Source organism: Nerophis ophidion, linkage group LG10 (assembly GCF_033978795.1).
Source record: "Nerophis ophidion isolate RoL-2023_Sa linkage group LG10, RoL_Noph_v1.0, whole genome shotgun sequence".
Lineage (NCBI taxonomy): Eukaryota > Metazoa > Chordata > Actinopteri > Syngnathiformes > Syngnathidae > Nerophis > Nerophis ophidion.
In genome coordinates, this window is record NC_084620.1 from 45,444,497 (window position 1) to 45,466,268 (window position 21,772).

Here is a 21,772-nt window from a genome sequence, read left to right on the forward strand (position 1 = left end):
GAGCGCAAAAAAGTGACGGCTCCCGGAGTGTTATCCGGCGTCATATAGAAATATATGTAGTGTTCGTCGTGTGAGGCAATGCAAATTAAACAAAAAAATAAACAACGGTTTGAATTGGTCCAGGTTATCGGGGACAGTTATTACTGACGGACAGGTGTTGCTGTGTGACTGCAGCAGTGACGTGCTGTCAGGGGAGGCAAGTGAGGCAGTGCCTCACCTGCCACCATGTGACGTAACCATGAGATGTTCCAAAACGAAGTAATAAAATAAAAAAGTTTTAATATTTCCCTTTTGGTTTATGCTTTGTATGTGATTTTGGTGTGGTTCCTGTATATTTTGATAATTTTCATGGTCAAAATCACGGAAAATACCATGATTCCTGATCAAACAATGCAGCAGATGAGAACTGAGGCAGACACAGGTGGTGCCTCCACGGCTACACACTGTGTATTGTGCGTGTGAGGGGGAGTATGCTTGTTGCCACGTGGAAAAGGCAGGTCTTGAGGCAGCAAGTACCTGTGCCTCAAGGTATATTGTCAACTTGCAGTTCAATGCCCCAGCAGTACTCTGACTCGCCACACTGGGAGAAGTGGGGGCGCTCAAGCTAGCAGACATAGGTCTCTCCAGCGGAAGCCAGCATTTTTTAATTTTATTTTTTTTTAAACTGTATTTATAACAAACATGGCATTTTTATTAGAGTAAGCAAGCGTTTGCGGGTATTTTTCTCAGATGCAAAAATATTGTTTATTTTCTTGGAATGAAATTTAATTAAATGAATGTTTCTGCCAATATGGAGGATTATATACTGTATCCAAGATTAAATACTTCTCTAAACTGGACTTTAAGACAAAATGAATGCGATCATACAAAGTATGTGTTCATGGAAGATAGCTATTGCTGCTTCAGATACAAATACAGAAAGGTAAGACATATTCACAATACTTGATTTTGTTAAATGTAAATGGAACCAAAAATTATTTAATAACAACTTTATCAAATTGGCCCACGGGCCGCGTTTCTGAGACCCCTCATTTAATGCATTGCGTATATCCCCCGTCTCTATTTTTAAATATTTTTTGGATGTTTTCAGGGAGTGCCTCAACGTGGTGAATCCCGACCCGTTCTTCAAGAGCTGCGTGTACGACATGTGTCAGTTTGAAGGTCAACAGCAGGTCCTGTGTGACCAATTGCAAGCATACACTGATGCCTGTCACAGCGCCGGAGTCAAAGTTCACCAGTGGAGGTCGCCACAATTCTGCCGTAAGTCCTCATCATATTGTTTTATGATATATTGGCAAATATCATGTCGAATTATTTATTTTGTCCAGCATTTCTAAAAAAGCTGAAATCCTAGCATGTTAATAGTTAGCTTATGGCACCATACTTGCCATGCTTGAGACCTCTGAATTTGGGAAATGGGGTGAGCTGGGTTGGAGGGGTGGTGTTAGGTGGTAGCGGGGGGTGTATGTTGTAGCGTCCTGAAAGAGTTAGTGCTGCAAAGGGTTCTGGGTGTTTGTTCTAGTGTGTTTATGTTGTGGTACGGTGCGGATGTTCTCCCGAAATGTGTTCTTGTTTGATGTGGGTTCACAGTGTGGCGCATATTTGTAACAGTGTTGTTTATACGGCCATCCTCAGTGTGACCTGTATGGCTGATGACCAAGTATGCCTTGCATTCACTTATGTGTGTCTGTAAAAGCCGCATATATTATGTGACTGGGCCGACACGCTGTTTGTATGGAGGAAAAGCGGATGTGAAGACAGGTTTTAGAGAACACTAAAGGCAGTGCCTTTGAGGCACGCCCCCCATATTGATGTCCGGGTGGAAATCGGGAGAAATTCTGGAGAATGGTTGCCCCGTGAGATTTTCGGGAGGGTCACTGAAATTCGGGAGTCTCCCGAAAAAATCGGAAGGTTGGCAAGTATGTATGGCACAGAGTATTTAGATATAACTAGTAAGGATGTCTGATAATATTGGACTGCCAGTATTATCGGCTGATAAATGCTTTAAAATGTAATATCGGAAACTATCGGCATTGGTTTAATAATTATCAGTATCGGTTTCTAAAAGTAAAAAAACATGTTTTTTTTTAAACGCTGCTGTGTACACGGAGGTAGGAAGAGGTACAGAGCGCCCATAAATCTTAAAGGCACTGCCTTTGCGTGCCGGCCCAGTCACATAATATCTACAGCTTTTCATACTCAGAAGTGAATGCAAGGCATCCTTGGTCAACAGCCATATTGGTCACACTGAGGATGGCCGTATAAACAACTTTAACACAGTGACAAACATACGTCTCACTCTGAACACACACCAAACAAGAATGACAAACACATTTCGGGAGAACATCCGCACCATAATACAACATAAACACAACAGAACAAATACCCAGAAACCCTTGCAGCACTAACTCCTCTGGGACGCTACAATGTACACCCCCCACTACCTCCACCCCCACTCCCCACCTCAACCCCGCCCACCTCAACCTTCTCATGCTCTCAGGGAGAGCAAGTCCCAAATTTCAAGCTGCTGTTTTGAGGCATGTTAAAAAGAAAATGCACTTTGTGACTTATACTGTATAATAAATAGGGCTGTTCCATGCTGGGATTTTTTTCCATAACCCGAGTTGATTTATTTTGGAAAACCTTGTTACACTGTTTAATGCATCCAGCGGGGCATCACAACAAATTTAGGCATAATAATGTGTTAATTCCCTGTCTGTATATATCGGTATCGATTGATATCGGTATCGGTAATTAAGAGTTGAACAATATCGGCTATCTGCAAAAAAGCCATTACCGGACATCTCCAGTTGAAATGGGTAGAAAAACGTGAAAGGCGTCATCGCACTAGAAAAGGTTGTAAATAAGGTTTGAAAAAATCAGAAATTCCAGGAAATGTGTTGAATGTGGAAAAATGGTTCTTTGAATTTCCAGTAAGATTAGAATGGTTTGAATCGGCTAAAAAATGTGGTTATTGTGGAAGGTTGAAAAATGGATAATTAATTTGGAATGGGGAAAATGTCCTTAAAAACTGGGAATTATAGGAAATCTCGGAATTGTTGAAAGGGAGCACACCATTTCTGTATAGGCTGAATATTTTGAAGTTGGAACGGTTTGAATCGGATGAAAAAGCTTCCCGTAGCTAAGCTACATTTAATGGAGAGTGACTTGTAGCTTAGCTTACTACGTCACAATTACCACAGCAAAAAGCAATCGTGTCAGTACAACAGTATATACCTTCAATTGGTCGAATCGCTGTCATTAGCGGACATTAGCGTTGAGGCTAGATCTAGTTACAACTTTCGAAAATTCTGCACCATCTAAGGTGCCGCGTGAGGTTACCAACAGTCACATTTACTGCTTCTTCCTGTTTTTTAGCGCTGGAGTGTCCAGCCAACAGCTCGTACTCGCTGTGTGTGAGCTCCTGCCCTGAGACATGTTTGGGAGTGGTAGGACCCCCAGGCTGCCAGAACGTATGCGTGGAAGGATGCCAGTGTGACCCTGGATTCATCCTGAGCGACGACAAGTGTGTCCCCCTCAAAGACTGCGGCTGTGTCGACGCCAGCGGGACATACCATCCTGTAAGCCTCCTTTAATAGCGATTACTCTGTATATTCATGCTACCATGTATGTACAAAAGATTGATACTCAAGTACAAGAAGAAAGTAGTAATATTACAAGAATATATACCGTATTTTCTGGACCATTGACCGCACCGGATTATAAGGTGCAGTGCCGATTAATGGTCTATTTTTGATCTTTTTTCATGTATAAGGCGCACCATCATACTTGCCTACACTCCTGATTTTCCCAGGAGACTCCTGAATTTCAGTGCCCCTCTCGAAGCAACCATTCTCCCGAATTTCTCCCGATTTCCACCCGGACAACAGTATTGGGGCCGTGCCTTATCGTCTTCTACAACCTGTCGTCAAGTCCGCTTTTCCTCCATACAAACAGCGTGTCAGCCCAGTCACGTAATATATGCGTTTTTTACACACACATCAGTGAATGCAACACATACTTGGTCAACAGCCATACAGGTCACACTAAGGGTGGCCATATAAATTTTTTTAAAGGCCTACTGAAATTAGATTTTCTTATTTAAACGGGGATAGCAGGTCCATTCTATGTGTCATACTTGATCATTTTGCGATATTGCCATATTTTTGCTGGAAGGATTTAGTAGAGAACATCGACGATAAATTCCGCAACTGTTGGTCACTAATAAAAAAGCCTTGCTTTTACCGGAAGTATCAGACGATGACGTCACCCGTGTGAGGGCTCCTCACATGCTCACATTGTTTATAATGGGAGCCTCCAACAAAAAGAGCTATTCGGGCGGAGAAAACAACAATTTCCCCATTAATTTGAGCGAGGATGAAAGATTCGTGGCTGAGGATATTGATAGTGAAGGACTAGAAAAAAAATTAAAAATAAATAAAAAGCGACGGCTCCGGGCGGCGGCAGTGTGAGCGTTTCAGGTGTAATTACATTAACTACAATAATTCTGGAAGATCCCTTATCTGCTTATTGTTTTAATAGTGTTTTAGTGAGATTGTAAAAACATACCTCGAGGTCGGATGACTGGGGTGAACACGCCAGTATCTCAGAGAGAAGCCGAGGAGCCAATCTCACAGCTGCCTTTTTTGACAGCTACTGCAGGAGGACGAATAATCCACTGATGTCTCCGGTAAGATATATATCACAATTTTACCATCCAAAAACATGCTGGTTGATGTAGAAAAACATGTTCGCTTGACCGCTCTGTGTTAAAGTTTCACAACAAACAAAGAAACACCGGCTGTGTCTCGGTGCTAAAGACGGCTGCAATACACCGCTTTCCACCAACAGCATTGTTCTTTATAGTCTCCATTATTAATTGAACAAATTGCAAAAGATTCAGCAACACAGATGTCCAAAATACTGTGTAAATGTGCGATGAAAAGAGACGACTTTTAGCCGTAACTGGTGCTGAGCTAGTATGTCCCCTCCAACCCGAAACGTCACAAACACACGTGATCATAAGCGTCATCATTCCATGACGTTTTCAACAAGAAACTCAGCGGGAAATTTGAAATTGTAATTTGGTAAACTAAACCAGCTGTATTGGCATGTGTTGCAATGTGTATATTTCATCATTGATATATAAACTATCAGACTGCATGGTCGGTAGTAGTGGGTTTCAGTAGGCCTTTAACACTGTTACAAATACCCGCCACACTTTGAACTCACACCAAACAAGAATGACAAACACATTTCGGGAGAACATCCGTACCGTAACACAACATAAACACAACAGAACAAATTCCCAGAACCCCTTGAAGCACTAACTCTTCCGGGACACTACAATATACACCCCTGCTACCACCAAACCCCAGCCCCCCCAAACCTGCCCACCTCAACCCCGTCGACCCCCTCCCCATCTCCCAAATTCGGAGGTCTCAAGGTTGGCAAGTATGCGCACCGTATTGCAGGAGTCATAATAATAATATTTTTATTTTAAATAGAAAACACTTCCTTGTGGTCTACACAACATGTAATGGTGGTTCTTTGGTCAAAATGTTGCATGGATGATGTTTTACAGATCGTCTTCAAGCCGCTTTCTGACAGTTGCTTCCGGAAACGCCGTTTTGTGGGCGGTTTTATTCACGTGGCTCACATTCGACAGCGTCTCCGCCCCATCATCTTTGTTGTAGCTGTGTAGCGTGCAAGGACGGTAGTAGAAAAAGTTTCGAAAGATGGAGCTAACTGTTTTACTGACATTCAGACTTTGCTTAAATCAATAACGCCGCAACATCTTCTCATCCGGAATCGATAGCGGAAATGTGTCGCGTAAAAAAACGTCCGACTGGAACTCCCTAATAACTAAAGTTCCTTGGGTGAATAGTGTAAACTCACTACACCGTTATGTTTTAGCACTTTCATGGGGAGTTTATTGACAGATAAAAACTTTACACTACTTTATATTAGAAATGGCAACAGCGGAAGACCTTCATCCTCCGCTGTAGGGACATTTTCCATAACAAGAAGAAGATAGAGAAAAAGAAGAAGACTACAAAGGCGGATGCGCGCAATTTTTCAGGATTTATGCAGATCCCAAATACACATTAGCAAGTACTAGAAGGTAAGAAAAGTTGCTTTTGCATAATATTGCAAAATAAAACGTCAGATAATATGTCTTACCTTATACACACACCACAATAATACTTGTATGTTGATGCACAACAAGCGGTGCGGTTTCATTGCTTACCAAAGTCGTACTGAAACATTTTGATGGATTTTTGAGCGCCGCATGTAATGTTCTGTATTTTCAATGGATCAATGAAAATGTTGGCGTTGTTTACTTGAGTCATATTGCCATCGTCATATTGCAGTCTACATGTATCTCTTATGTTTGACTGCCATCCACCGGTCACACTTATCATCACACCATGTACCAAATAAAATTGCTTCGAGGTCGGTAAGTAAAAAATTTGAAAAAAGGTGTCATTTTACTTGAATAACCGTAAAAAAAAAAAAAGAATATGCTTGTGTTGATCTGATAGTTGTGTTTATAACTCATAAGAGTACAATGCTACTTTATTCTTATTATATTTACATTTCTGGGGTGCGGGTTATGCAGATTTAATCTTCGAATTGCTGCGACTTCATTCTTACATTCATTTTCATTTGTGTAAAAAAAATTACATTACATTTTACAACTAATTAGGACTTACTTCTTGTAACATTCCACATTTTTGACATAAGATTACAATTTTGTGGTTGTATTTTTTCCATTCCAGACATTAAACAACCTTTTTGTCATATTATAAGAGACTTTATTCTCAAACAATTTTGATTTGTTTCATTATACTAGGACTAAATTATTGTAACTTAATTAAATTCTTAACATATTACTTTGTTGTCTTAATAAAGTATGTTTTTTTTCCTCTCATTAATTGGTATTTTTTGTAATAATGCAAGTTTGTCCTTGTAGCATTAGGACTTAATTCAGGGAAGACTTTATTCTTGACGATTTACAACTTAGGTTCTTTGTAATGAGGGTTTTATTCCTGTAACATTACAACTTTTTCCATAACATTATAGCTTTGTTCTTGTATTCTATGTTTGGGTTTTTTGTAATTCACATCCTGAGTCTTGTAACTAAAGTTTATCTGTAATATTTCAACTTTAATTTGTTTTATGGTCAATCTTTTTACTTTTTAAATGTGAGGATCATATTCCTGTACTCCTCTGTAAATAGTTAATTGTTGTTTTTATTTATATATATATATATATATATATTTATATATATATATATATATATATACTGTATACATATATATGTATGTGTATATATATATATATATATATACATACTGTATACATATATATGTATATATATATATATATATATATATATATACACAATTATAATGATGGTATAATGATGCATATACTTGATATGTGTGTGGCAGGTGGGTGATGAGTGGTTGTCGGAGGGTTGTGAGAAGAAGTGTTGGTGTCAAAGTGGGCCGTTGATGCAGTGTACTAACAGCAGCTGTAACGCCAACACGGAAAGTTGTCAGCTCCACCAAGGAGAGTACCAATGTCGCCCCCTCGGTATGTTGAATAATATTTTTTTTACAACTTCCATCCATTTACGACCGCTTATTCCTTACAACTTTATTTTTAGTGGTTAATTGTATGAAATTTTATTTTTGTGAAAACACATTATTTTGGTAATATTTCAAACCTAATTTATGACATTTGTTGTCCTTTATCTCAATTTAATTATTTTGGATTAGGGACATTATTCTTCGATTAATTAGTTTTTAGGCTTCACGGTGGCAGAGGGGTTAGTGCGTCTGCCTCACAATACGAAGTTCCTGCAGTCCTGGGTTCAAATCCAGGCTCGGGATCTTTCTGTGTGGAGTTTGCATGTTCTCCCCGTGAATGTGTGGGTTCCCTCCGGGTACTCCGGCTTCCTCCCACTTCCAAAGACATGCACCTGGGGATAGGTTGATTGGCAACACTAAATTGGCCCTAGTGTGTGAATGTGAGTGTGAATGTTGTCTGTCTATCTGTGTTGGCCCTGCGATGAGGTGGCAACTTGTCCAGGGTGTACCCTGCCTTCCGCCCGATTGTAGCTGAGATAGGCGCCAGCGCCCCCCGCGACCCCGAAAGGGAATAAGCGGTAGAAAATGGATGGATGGATAATTAGTTTTCTTTTTTTTATTACTAATTCTTCTGTGTACTGATAAAGATTGATAATTAGCCTTTGCATATAAAGTGCAATGATGGGTATGGTTGCCACAACCAGATTTTTATCGTCACACTTTTTTTTTTTTTTTTTTCAAAATCAAGAATGTATTCTCCTTACATGTTTCATAACATTCCGACTTTATTTTTGATATATTGGGATTTTGTTGTCAAGCTATTGTGTTAACTTATTTTCTAATATTATGACTTTGATTCGTAACATTTAAACAATTTTTCCAAATACTACAACTTAATTTGTGTTCTTTATCACTGGCTTTTTTACCTTTGTACACACCAAACTCCTATGTGCTATGTGATTACCATGTAACAAAATTTTGTTCAATCCCAGGAAACGGTATCTGTTCGGTGTCAGGGGACCCCCACTACACCACATTTGACAAGCGGACCCAACACTACATGGGGGCCTGCTCTTACACCCTGACAAAGCCCTGCAACTCCTCCAACAGCCTGCCCTACTTCAGCGTAGCCACCCAGAACGAGCACAGGGGAAGTAACAAGAAGGTTTCTTACGTCAAGGCTGTGGTGATTGACGTGAACGGTGTGACCGTCATCCTCGACAAGGGACGCGTGGTCCAGGTGGGTTACCTCATTACTTGGGGGTATTTGGAGAAACAAATGCCTGTCTTTTCATTGTGATTTCCACTCGGCGATGACATGTAGTATAGCAAAAGAGGAATTAAGGTGGGGGGTGGTCAGCTCAAAAAACATACTTGCCAATCCTCACCATTCACCAACCCGAATTTCAGTGCCTCTCTCAAATAATCTACCGGGCTCACCATTCTCCTGATTTCCACCCGGACAACGATATTGCTACACCATCCTTCACTGGGCACCGTTTTCGGCTGGACAATAATAACGGTTGTATTCGTACGAGCGAATCTGAATTCAAACAAAGTCATTAGAGGTGGGGAAATAATAGATTTTTAGATGCATCGTAATTGGGATTTGGGCGATAATAGAATCGATTAGCAAACGTCAATAAGCGGTAATGGATTAATTTATTTCAAATAAAGTAATGCAGACAGTTCTAAAATTTGCTGCCTGCAGCAAGCCACCTCACCGAGAGATCCGACAGGCTTTTAAAATGATTTGTTTGTAATGTATATTTTCTGTTGTATTTACCTCTCTATATGATCTATTCTTATTTTTTCATGCTGCCCTTTTTTTGCTGCATCTGATATATATATATATATATATATATATATATATATATACTGTAATCTTGTAAATTGAATTTTTTATATTGTTACACGTATGTATTATATATGTATATATTATATTCTATATTGTTATACATTATGGTATATTTTTGGTCTACTTTTTACCTTTTGTTTTGGCCCTCCTTTTCCATCCTTTGTACTGAGCTACTGCGTATAACAATTTCCCATGTGGATCATTATAGCTTGTCGAAGTCAACGTTTTATTATCAGGCACTTATGGTCCAGTTTTGCACACGTTTTCCTTAATTTGAAAAATGTGGAAATTAATTTAACTGTTTCTTATTCCAAATGTTATTGGTTTTTTTTTATTTCAAGGGATAAACGCTTATTTAGTGAAAGGAAAATACATTTAAAACTGCATCAATATAGATAAATTAAAGATGCATCAAAAATTGATTTTTAATCCAATCGTGAGGTGCCCTAAAACTCCCATCTCTACAAATCATACAATATAATAATTCTAATCATTTCAATAACACCCATGGCCCTCTCTGAAAAAGTGCTTAGATCCACTCCAATGTTCTCACTATTGCGCACAGCTCCCTTGTCCTCTACAAACGGAAAATCTTTTCAGCGCACACTGTCAAAATCCAACTTAAACTCGAAAGAAAATAAAAGAATAACAAATTATTCTCAACCATTTTCAACAAGTGGTCACAACAGATAAAACAATGACAATCGTAAATACACCGTGTGTATATCTATGTATGTGTGTGTGTGTTTGTGTGTGTATGTATGTTTGTGTGTATGTATGTGTATATATACATATATGTATTGCATGTATGCATGTACATATGTGTGTGTATATATATATATATACAATATATATATATATATATATATATATATATATACATATATGTGTATGTATTTATATATATGTATATATGTACATATATATATACATATATGTGTATGTATTTATATATATGTATATATGTACATATATATATATATATATATATATATATATATATATATAATTTTTTTTTTTTTTTTTTCCCCCTCCCTCAGGGGGGGACTTCGACAGGGCGGTTGCTGGTTGTTCCATCTCCATCGTTGGAGTCCCTGCGGGTGGGGTGGGTGGTTCCCGCGGCCCTGCGCTAAGTGGTCCTGTGGCGACCGACTTGGGTGGGGTGGCCTGGTGTGGAGGCCCAGGTGGGGCCGTGGGGGCCCGGGTGCTGGTGGGGCGGGGTCAAAACAAACTATAAGTCGTATTGACAGCAAAACAAACAAAAAAACTATATGTCAAATTGACAGCAAAACAAACAAACTATAAGTCGTACTGACAGCAAAACAAACTATAAGTTGTATTGACAGCAAAACAAACAAACTATAAGTCGTATTGACAGCAAAACAAACAAACTACATGTTGTATTAACAGCAAAACAAACCAAATATAAGTTGTATTGACAGCAAAACAAACTAACTATATGCCGTATTGACAAAAAACAATTGGTCGTATTGACAACAAAACAAACAAACTGTTAGTCAAATCGACAGCAAAACAAAAACTGTATGTTGTATTGACAGCAAAAAACTAACTATAAGTTGTATTGACACCAAAACAAACAGACTATAAGTCGAATTGGCAGCAAAACAAACAAACTATATGTCATATTGACAGCAAACTGAAGAATCTGTAAGTCGTATTGACAGCAAAACAAAGTATAAATCGTTGTGACAGCAAAACAAACAAACTATAAGTTGTATTGACAGCAAAACAAAAACTATAAGTTGTATTGACAGCAGCTGCTCCTTTTCATTTGCGGCACAAGACTCACACACTTAGCTCAGTCAGTGATGCGTTCACGACCTCAAAAACAGTCGTAAACCTCTTCTGTTTTATGACACATTCAAGTTCTACTTGGTCATGAATAATTACTGAGTAATTATTAACATTTTTTATTAGGAATCACCGAGTAAGTGAAAAATGACCTTGGTTAAATGCTCATAATTACTAATTATGAGAATCTGACGAAGGTCAATCACGTTATCATGATGTGTTCAATGTCGTCATGTAAAATGTGTTATTAGTGGGATTTTTAATAGCCTAAATGCACAAAGTTAGATATGAATAGATGAGACAGCCCCCTCAAGGTTAGCAAGTACGCCACAAGGGTACATTTTGGGATTAAACAAAAACAAGTGTGACAAAACAAAGGCATCCATTCCTCATGCGGGAATGTGTTCCTTTGAATAAGTTACACTTTAATTTTTGCTGTCGAAACTTGTTTTTTTAGACATCCTGGAACCTGGCTGCACCTAATTATCAATATGTCAACGTAAATGAAACCCTTGGTGTTAAGATCCAGGTCGCTGATGTGATCAAAGCAGAACAAACGGCTACAACAACTTATTAGAGTGGCAGGTTACTCCTGAATCTCCGTATTTGAATGAACATAGTTAAGGACTGATCCACTAAGATTACACAAGTTAAAGCTACAAAATTGCACGTACTACTGTACGCTGGCTTGACAGTTGGGTAGTAGGACTATCTACTGTAAAACCGCAACTTTTAACTTTTTGTGCGCTTCACAGGTTAATGGGTCAGTGGTGGTTCCTCCCGTCAAGTTCATCAGCGACATGACAATTTACCTCAGCGGTAAGTTCGTCATCCTGGAGACCTCTTTTGGATTGAGGGTGCGATTTGACGGCAACCACCATGTGGACGTCACGGTGCCCACTTCCTACAATGGCCAGCTTTGCGGAATGTGCGGTAAGAAGGGTTGACATTTAACATGCTAATATAATAGTGTGTCCATTTGTGATTGTTATGCTTTCTGGTTTTGCAACAGGAAATTTCAATGGGAATCCAAAAGACGACAACCTAAAGCCAGACAACACTCCCGCCGCTAACACAAACGACCTGGGAGACAGTTGGGAGGTTCCTGATCCCCGACCTGAGTAAGTAAAGGCTAATTTACATTCAAACTGAAAACATATCTGAAATGAAAAGCTTTACCTGAGAATCTTAATGTGGTAGTGTGGTAAATTACACAGTGTACAATTTTCTTATATGATTGTGAAGTAGCATGTATTTATATTTGCTCACAGAATCCTTTCGAGGATTATTCTATTAAGGAAATATGCCCTTAGATAGCTTCGGGGGCAGATGTTTATCACAGCTCTCCAGAAAGTGGTGGCTTTTGCCCCCAGGACAATTGGAATCCTAAAGAAATGCAGGTTTGGATTTTAGGAGTGATTATAAAAACCATTAGCAACATCGGTTAGGAAGCCCCCATAGATTGGAGTAGAGGATAGAGTAGAGGAAAAAGGTCAGGGAAAAATTGATTGGCCAAACGACAAACTGGGCTTTGTCCAGACTGGCCGGCTCCAAGGCTAGCGTTACAAAGAGTGGGGGTCTTCGTGTAAGAGGTATTTAGGGACAGTGGTCCGACAAGAGTTATCAGGCCCGTCCTCTTTCTCCTGGAAGATGAAGTTCCAGTCCGAGGCTCGCAGAAACAAATAAAGCTTTGTGTTTTACGATTCCTCCTTCCATGTCTCATCACCCGTTACACGGTCACTCTGTCCCGGGAAAGTGACACAATCAACAAATATACAACAGAAGAATAATATCCAAAGTTATATTTAACCTACTCTAATAACATTTTTCTTCAATAGTACGACTTCATTTTTGTGATGATAAAACTATTATTGTGACACAGCCCACTTTTTTCAACACATCGTAACATGATGTACAGCATTTTATCATATTAAGTTATATCTCGTGAGAAGACAATTATTATTACTGTCATGATCCGTAGTCCGGATCATGTTTTGTACTTTCTGTTAGTTTTGGACTTCTTTGGTTACTGTTTGTGCACCTCTGAGTTTGTTTTGGTTGCCATGGCTGCTCATTGTGTTCACCTGTCTCTGACTGGTGTTAGCCCGCTCACCTGGTCCTCGAGCACTAATCGGAGGCATCGTTTAGCCTACCTTTGCCAATCAGTCGGGCTGGCGTCACTGTTTGCTGTATGCAACAGTCACATAGGTTCGTGTCATGTTTCGAGTTTATGCTAAGTGTTTGCACCTGTTACGTAAGATTTGTTTGTTCATGCCACAGTTACGTGAGTTTTGCCTTGTCCATAGTCTATGCTAAGTATTTGCTTTAACTTCGAGTGCAATCAGGCACGTTGTTCTGGTCGGCTCGTTTTCTGTTTTTTGTCAAACTTCGATTTTGAGGAATAAATCATATTTTCAGCTGCACGCCTTGTCCGGAATAGTCCTGGGAGAACGACCCAGCAGTAAGCCGCGAAAACCCCGTCGTGACAGTTACATTACCACTTTAGTCTTGTCCGTGTGCACACCTGTGTAGTTATACACAATATAGAAAAAACTAATTAGTTTCTTCATATGGCCGTTTTAGTCATATATTATTTAACGTTTGGAAAAAAAGGCCTAATTTGTGCTGAAATAATAACAGAAAATAGGGTTAGTGTGAACTTGACTTATTGCGAATTCAGTTTTTGAGATGCTCTGCAACAGGGGTCGGGAACTTTTTTGGCTGAGAGAGCCAAAAAGCCAAATATTTTAAAATGTATTTCCGTAAGAGCCCTAGGATATTTTTTTAACACTGAACACAACTAAACACGTGCATTTTTAAGTAAGGCCAACATTTCTAGAGTATAATAGGTCTCTTATTCTTTGTAATAACATTGTTAACCGGAAGCTAAAAGTGGAGGGGGCGTAGCCTGCGGGCCTGCAGCGAAGCGGGGTGTACTAGGACCGGCCTCAAAATCAGCGACATGTGTGTAGATGGCCCACCTGGGCCTTGTTTTCTAATCACCTGTCGCTATGTCATAAGCAGCAGCCAGGAGGAGAGGGGGGTAGAAAAGAAAAGAAACGGCAGATCAACTGGTCTAAAAAGGGGGTCTATTTAAAGGCTCGATTATACAAATGAGTTTCAAGATGGGACTTAAATGCTTCTACTGAGGTAGCATCTCGAACCGTTACCGGGAGGGCATTCCAGAGTACTTGAGCCCGAATAGAAAACGCTCTAAAGCCCGCAGACTTTTTTTGGGCTCTGGGAATCACTAATAAGCCGGAGTTCTTTGAATACAGATATCATGCCGGGGCATATGGTACAATACAATCCGCAAGATAGGATGGAGCTAGACCGTGTAGGATTTTATACGTAAGTAGTAAAACCTTAAAGTCACATCTTAAGTGCACAGGAAGCCAGTGCAGGTGACCCAGTATAGGCGTAATGTGATCAAACTTTCTTGTTCTTGTCAAAAGTCTAGCAGCCACATTTTGTACCAACTGTAATCTTTTATTGCTAGACATAGGGAGACCCGAAAATAATACGTTGCAGTAATTGATACGAGAAGTAACGGACACATAGATAAAGGCAACACATGATATATATATATGTATATATATATGTACATAACGAACGCATAAATAATGATCTCTAGTGGACAAAATGGAACAAATTTTAGCGATATTACAGAGATGAACGAAGGCTGTTTTAGTAACACACTTGATGAGTGATTTAAACGAGAGAGTTGGGTCGAAAATTATACCCAAATAAAATAAAAAAGATGGATGGATGGAAAGGTTCTAAATTGATGGATCACGGATCCATTCTATTCAATTTTATTTGATTCGATCTACACTTAAATATTTCAAATGCCTCAAATCTGTTGATTTGTGTTGTTTAGTTTTTTTCATTATAATAAACTTTGCAAAGCTTACACGTCCTCCGAAAGATATCGATCCAGAATCGACCAACCGGATTTTTTCACCCAGCTCTGTTCCTGACCTGAATCTCACGTACATGTACAGACAATAATCCATTTTGTTTTCACTTTTTTGCTGTGTAGTTGTAGGAATGGCGGTGGCCAGAACGACTGTGATATAATGGTGGAGGAGGACGCCAAAAAACCAACAAGCTGCGGCATGATCACAGACCCTGACGGTATGCCCCCAACACATTTATCTATTTGGTTCTAGCAAAACCCAAAACCAGTGAAGTTGGCACGTTGTGTAAGTCGTAAATAAAAACAGAATACAAATATTTGCAAAACCTTTTCAACTTATATTCAATTGAACAGACTGCAAAGACAAGATATTTAAATATTCTAACTGAGAAACATTCTTTTGTGTGCAAATAATCATTAACTTAGAATTTAATGCCAGGAACACAATAAAAAAGTTACCCCTGCATTTTTATCACTGTGTTACATGGCCTTTGGAAATGTTTGGGAACTGAGGAGACCAATGTTTTAAGCTTTTTAGCTGGAATTCTTTCCCATTCTTGGTTGATGTACAGCTTAAGTTTTTCAACAATGCGGGATCTACGTAGTCGTATTTTACGCTTCATATTGGGCCACACATTTTCAATGGGAGACAGGTTTGGACTACAGGCAGACCAGTTTAGTACTCACACTCTTTTACCGTGAAGCCACGCTGTTGTAACACGTGGCTTGGCATTGTCTTGCTGAAATAAGCAGGGGCGTCCATGATATCGTTGCTTGGATGGCAACATATGTTGCTCCAAAACCTGTATGTACCTTTCAGCATCAATGGTGCCTTCACAGATGTGTAAACTACCCATGCCTTGGACATTAACACACCTCCATACCATCACAGATGCTGACTTTTGAACTTTGCGTCTATAACAATCTGGATGGTTCTTTTCTTCTTTGTTCTGGAGGACACGACGTCCACAGTTTCCAAAAACAATTTAAAATGTGGACTCGCCAGACCACAGAACACTTTTCCACTTTGCATCAGTCCATCTTAGAACAGCCCGGGCTGTTTCTGGGTGTTGTTGATAAATGTCTTTCGCTTTGTATAGTAGAGTTTTAACTTGCACTTACAGATGTAGCGACTTAGTTACTGACAGAGGTTTTCTGAAGTGTTCCTGACACACTGATGTCGCTTTTTGTGGCAGTACCGCCTGAGGGATCGAAGGTCATGGGTTTAGCCGCCTACGTGCAGGGATTTTTTCAGATTCTCTGAACCTTTTGATGATATTACAGACCGTAGATGGTGAAATCCCCAAATTCCTTGCAATAGCTTATTGAGAAAGGTTGTTCTTTAACTGTTGGACAATTTGCTCACGCATTTGTTCACAAAGTGGTGACCCCCGACCCATCCTTGTTTGTGAACGACTGAGCGTTTCATGGAAGCTGCTTTTGTACCCAATCATGGCACCCACCTGTTCCCAATTAGCTTGTTCACCTGTGGGATTTTCCAAATAAGTGTTTGATGAGCAGTCCTCAACTTTCTCAGTCTTTTTTACCACTTGTACCAGCTTTTTTGAAACACGTTGCAGGTATCAAATTCCAAATGAGCTGATATTTGCAAAAAATAACAAAGTTTTCCAGTTCGAACATTACGTAACTTGTTTTTGAAGTCTGTTCCATTGAATATAAGTTGAAACTGATTTGCAAATCATTGTATTCTGTTTTATTTAAGATTTACACAACATGACAACTTCACTGGTTTTGGGTTTTCTACTTATAGACATATTTCCATGATTTTTTCTTCTTTCGGTTATCTTTGGACATATTTTCACGCTGCCTTTTGTCCTCCAGGCGTCTTCAAGCCATGTCACTCTGTCATTCCTCCCGAGGCCTTCTTAGAAAACTGCATATATGACATGTGTGCCACGGGGGGGCAGACCGTGGCGCTGTGCCAAGCCTTGGAAAGCTACGCCGACATGTGTGCTGTCGCTGAAGTCCCCATTTCTTGGAGGAATGCCACTTTTTGCCGTAAGTTACGGCCAACCTGATCTACGACCCACTTTTTAGGAGCCCCGGGATGATATTACATTTTGTCCGTAACCCCCCAATCCAGCTCTGAAGTGCCCCGCTGGTAGTCATTACACACACTGTGGTCCCGCATGCCCACAACCCAGCTGCCAGGACCCTGCCGGGCCAGGCGGTTCCTGCGACCAACCCTGCGTGGAGGGCTGCGTCTGCAACGCTGGACTCATTCTAAGTGGTGACAAATGCGTGCCACTAAGCGAGTGCGGGTGTTTGGACAACGAGGGAAAATACAAACCGGTAAAATATTCTCACTTTTTACGTGCTAGCTTGTGTTTTTTGTTGAGTGGTTTTTGTCCGACCTTTGAAGGTGGGAGATACCTGGTTTTCCGAGACGGACTGCTCGCAGCGTTGTAAGTGCAACAACAACTTTAATGTGACCTGTGAGCCGTGGTGGTGTAGCCCAGCGCAGGAGTGCAAAGTACTGGATGGCGTGCTGGACTGCCACTCCACGAGTAAGTAATGCCCTTGCATCTGTATAGCTCTATTTAAAAAAAAAAAAAAAGGATATAAAAAATATTTTTATCACAATAAAACGTTTTTCTCTGTACAGTTTAAAAAGCAAAATGTATACTTTGTTTTTCGGAGTATAAGTTGCACTTGCCAAAAATGCATAATAAAGAAGGAAAAAAACATATATTTAAGTGCACTGGCGTATAAGTCGCATTATTGGGGGAAATTTATTTGATAAATCCCAACACCAAGAATAGACATTTGAAGGCAATTTAAAATGAATAAAGAATAGTGAACAACAGGCTGAATAAGTGTACGTTATGTGACGCATAAATAACCAACTGAGAAGGTGCCTGGTATGTTAACGTAACATATTATGGTAAGAGTCATTCAAATAACTATAACATATAGAACTTGCTATACGTATACCAAACAATCTGTCACTCCCAATCGCTAAATCCGATGAAATCTTCTTCTTCGGTGTCGCTTCTAAATAATATTATTTGATAGTTTATGGTAATGTGTTAATAATTTCACACATAAGTCGCTCCTGAGTATAAGTCGCACCCCCGTACTACACTGCATAACAGTGTGGTACGCCAGCTGCACTGAAGCAGACAAACAGGCGATTCAGAGGGTAATTAAGTCTGCACAAAAAAATAATCGTCTGTCCCCTGCCCTTTTTAAAGGATTTACGCAACTCCCATTGTCTCAAGAAAGCAAAAAACATCACCAAAAACAGCACACACCCTGGCTTCCACCTGTTCGACCTGCTACCATCAGGCAGGCGCTACAGGTGCATCAGAGCCAGAACAAACAGGTTCAGAGACAGCTTCATTCCCAGAGCTGTCACCATGTTGAACTCTAACTTATAATAATAATAATTCACCCCTATACAACATCCTGCCCTGATTGCATTACTACCCTTCGAGTGCAATATGTCTGACACTGATTGTTCTTTATTACTTCGGTACTTTTGTCTTGTTCTGTATATTGTACAGTATTTTGTATTTCTATAGTGTTTTGTATATTGTACAGGATTGCTTATTATTTTTATTGGATAGTAGTCTGTTTATTTCAATTGTTATTTTTTTTCCTTTATTACTACCTCTTGTGTTATTTATTTTACCGCATATTTGTTCCCACTACCGCACCTTAAGTTAGAGTCTTTAATCTTGTTATATGCAAATATAATGACAATAAAGTAAATTCTATTCCATTCTACTATGAAAAAAACTGTGACTTATTGTCCGAAAAATACGGTACATATTATAGGGTTGTCAATATTTTGCCAATATTTTGTTACCGGTACCAAAATGTATTTCGATACTTTTCTAAATAAAAGGTCCACAAAAATGGCATTATTGGCTTTATTTTGACAAAAAATTTTACGGTACATCAAACATATGTTTCTTATTGTAATCGAAGAACAATTTTGGCCTTGAACAAAATACCGTATTTTTCGGACTGTAAGTGGCTGTTTTTTTCATAGTTTGGCCGGAGGTGCGACTTATACTCAGGAGCGACTTATGTGTGAAATTATTAACACATTACCGTAAAATATCAAATATTATTATTTAGCTCATTCACATAAGAGACTAGACGTATAAGATTTCATCGGATTTAGCGATTAGGAGTGACAGATTGTTTGGTAAACGTATAGCATGTTCTATATATTATAGTTATTTGAATGATTCTTACCATAATATGTTACGTTAACATACCAGGCACCTTCTCAGTTGGATATTTATGCGTCATATAACGTACACTTATTCACCCTGTTGTTCACTATTATTTATTTATTTTAAATTGCCTTTCAAATGTGTATTGTGTCTATGTGTTAGGTTTTATCAAATACATTTCCCCCAAAAAATGCGACTTATACTCCAGTGCGACTTATATATGTTTTTTTTTTCTTTATTATGCATTTTTGGCAGGTGCGACTTATACTCCGGAACGACTTATACCCTGAAAAATAAACTAGTGAACATACTAAACAACTTGTCTTTTAGTAGTAAGTAAACAAAAAAAGGCTCCTAATTAGTCTGCTGACATTTGTAGTAACATATTGTGTCATTTATTTTTCTATTATTTTGTAAAAACATATGAAGGACACGCATTGAAAATTGATTATTAATCCACCTGTTCATTTACTGTTAATATCTGTGTCAAGTTACGGTGGTGACAAACCCCAAGATGCAGAGACGGCAGACTGGGTTCAAGGAAACATGATTTAATGTCCAAAAAATGCAGAAAAAACACAACCCAGGAACAGGCAAAAAGGGAACAGGAACCAGCAAACAGGAAACTAGGAACAAGAAGACAGCAAGCTGCAAACCACTACCGGCATACAGGATACTGGAAACAGTCCGCAGCTTACAGCTACAGCGACAATACTTCAGCACTGACTGGAGGGCGAGGCAGGTATAAATAGCAGCCGACTGATTGACGCCAGGTGTGGCCAGGTGCCAGTCAGCCGCAGCTGAGGGGAAACAGCGCTCAGGGAGACAAGCAGGAAACTGAACCAAAATAAGAGCGTTGACAGGAAATAAAAACAAACACAGAAGAAAAACCAAAACATAACAAAACTGTCATAGACAAACATGACAATCTGTTTATTTTCTGTTTCAACATGTTATAGCTACACTTCTGTTAAAATGTATTAATCACTTATTCTTCTCTTGTTTGATACTTCACATTAGTTTTGGATGATACCAGAAATTTAGGTATCGATCCGATACCAAGTAGTTACAGGGTCATACATTGGTCATATTCAAAGTCCTCATGTGTCCAGGGCCGTATTTCCTGACTTTATAAACACAATATGAATTTTAAAAAAGATTTTGTGATGATAAAAAATATTGATTTAATCATAGTAGTATCGACTAGATACACTCTTGGACTTGATATCATTACAGTGGATGTCAGGTATAGATCCACCCATGGCATTTGTTTACACTCAGGAACGGTGAGCTATTGTATCCTCCTACTGTGTGTAGTGCATGTTAAACTATTCCTTGTCCTGCAGGGATGATACTTGTAAGAAACGTACATTATTTGTCGCCATGGTGGCGAGGAATAGTGATTTAGAAGAAGCTAAAACACTGCCCACTGGGGATGGACGTTAGCTGCTAGCTAGCTAGCCATGTCTTAAAGCACCTCTTCCTGAGAGCGTTTCAGTGTTAAAGCTTCACCTTTATTTGTAGTTTTTAGGCCTAAATGCGTCCGTTCTACATTTTCTGTCTACACTCTGTGTCTGCTTGTAAGAATTCTGTGATTCTGCGCTGCCAAACATGCTCCACTGCTTGTATATATATGTATATATATATACTACTTTAAGTCAAAAATCATTTTTAATATTTTCATCGAAATGAAAGCAAACATTTGTAGTAATATGACCGCAAATGAAAATAAATATATTGATACAGTTTGTACTTTTTGTGTCCAACGTGGCGCTTGTAAAACCAAACTCTCTCCTCAGGTCAAGGTGTATGTCACGTCGCTGGAGACCCTCACTATTACACCTTCGATGGCGTGATGCACACCTTCATGGGCACCTGCACCTACACTCTGGTCGAGGTATCTCTGGACTGTACTAGTTATTTATCGTTCAATACAACAAATAATTGAAATATCCTTTGAAAATACAGGACTATAAATGAAGGCCTATCTAAAAAGTTAATATTTATTTAAGACATTTTTTGGAAAATATATACCACGGTTCACGAGTTCTGTATGCATTCGCCAGGTATTTTCAGTTAGTTATCCATTGATGTGTATTTTTGGTCTTGTCATCCTCGTCCGGAAAGAAGGGTGACACGGCAGTGCGGCTCGACCAAAAGTTGCTTTGTTATAAGCGAGCGTCATTTTACAGGACTGCTTTTCCTGGAGGAGCTCAGGTCAATAATATGAGGCACTCCAAACCATCAGTTTTTATATTCCTCCTTTCTGTCTCTGGCTGTGTGCTAAGTCAGCACAGCACACCCTGACCATAAAGGGACATGTTCATGTGTAAGTGTCTGGAAAACAACTGCTTTAAGTCATTAGTTAAATGTTGAC

The 21,772-nt window shown here is 39.3% G+C and overlaps 1 protein-coding gene across 1 annotated transcript in view; it reads left to right on the forward strand.

Annotated features, from left to right (window-relative positions):
- Positions 1–21,772, forward strand: part of zanl (zonadhesin, like) — a 135,513-nt gene that overhangs the window by 55,209 nt on the left and 58,532 nt on the right. Inside the window, exons 67-77 of the mRNA XM_061914662.1 lie at positions 1,091–1,260; positions 3,379–3,581; positions 7,458–7,602; positions 8,591–8,838; positions 12,024–12,201; positions 12,281–12,389; positions 15,311–15,405; positions 17,030–17,206; positions 17,292–17,500; positions 17,571–17,715; positions 21,195–21,292. Coding sequence (XP_061770646.1) covers positions 1,091–1,260; positions 3,379–3,581; positions 7,458–7,602; positions 8,591–8,838; positions 12,024–12,201; positions 12,281–12,389; positions 15,311–15,405; positions 17,030–17,206; positions 17,292–17,500; positions 17,571–17,715; positions 21,195–21,292 — 1,777 coding nt within the window. The remainder of the gene's footprint in view (positions 1–1,090; positions 1,261–3,378; positions 3,582–7,457; positions 7,603–8,590; positions 8,839–12,023; positions 12,202–12,280; positions 12,390–15,310; positions 15,406–17,029; positions 17,207–17,291; positions 17,501–17,570; positions 17,716–21,194; positions 21,293–21,772) is intronic.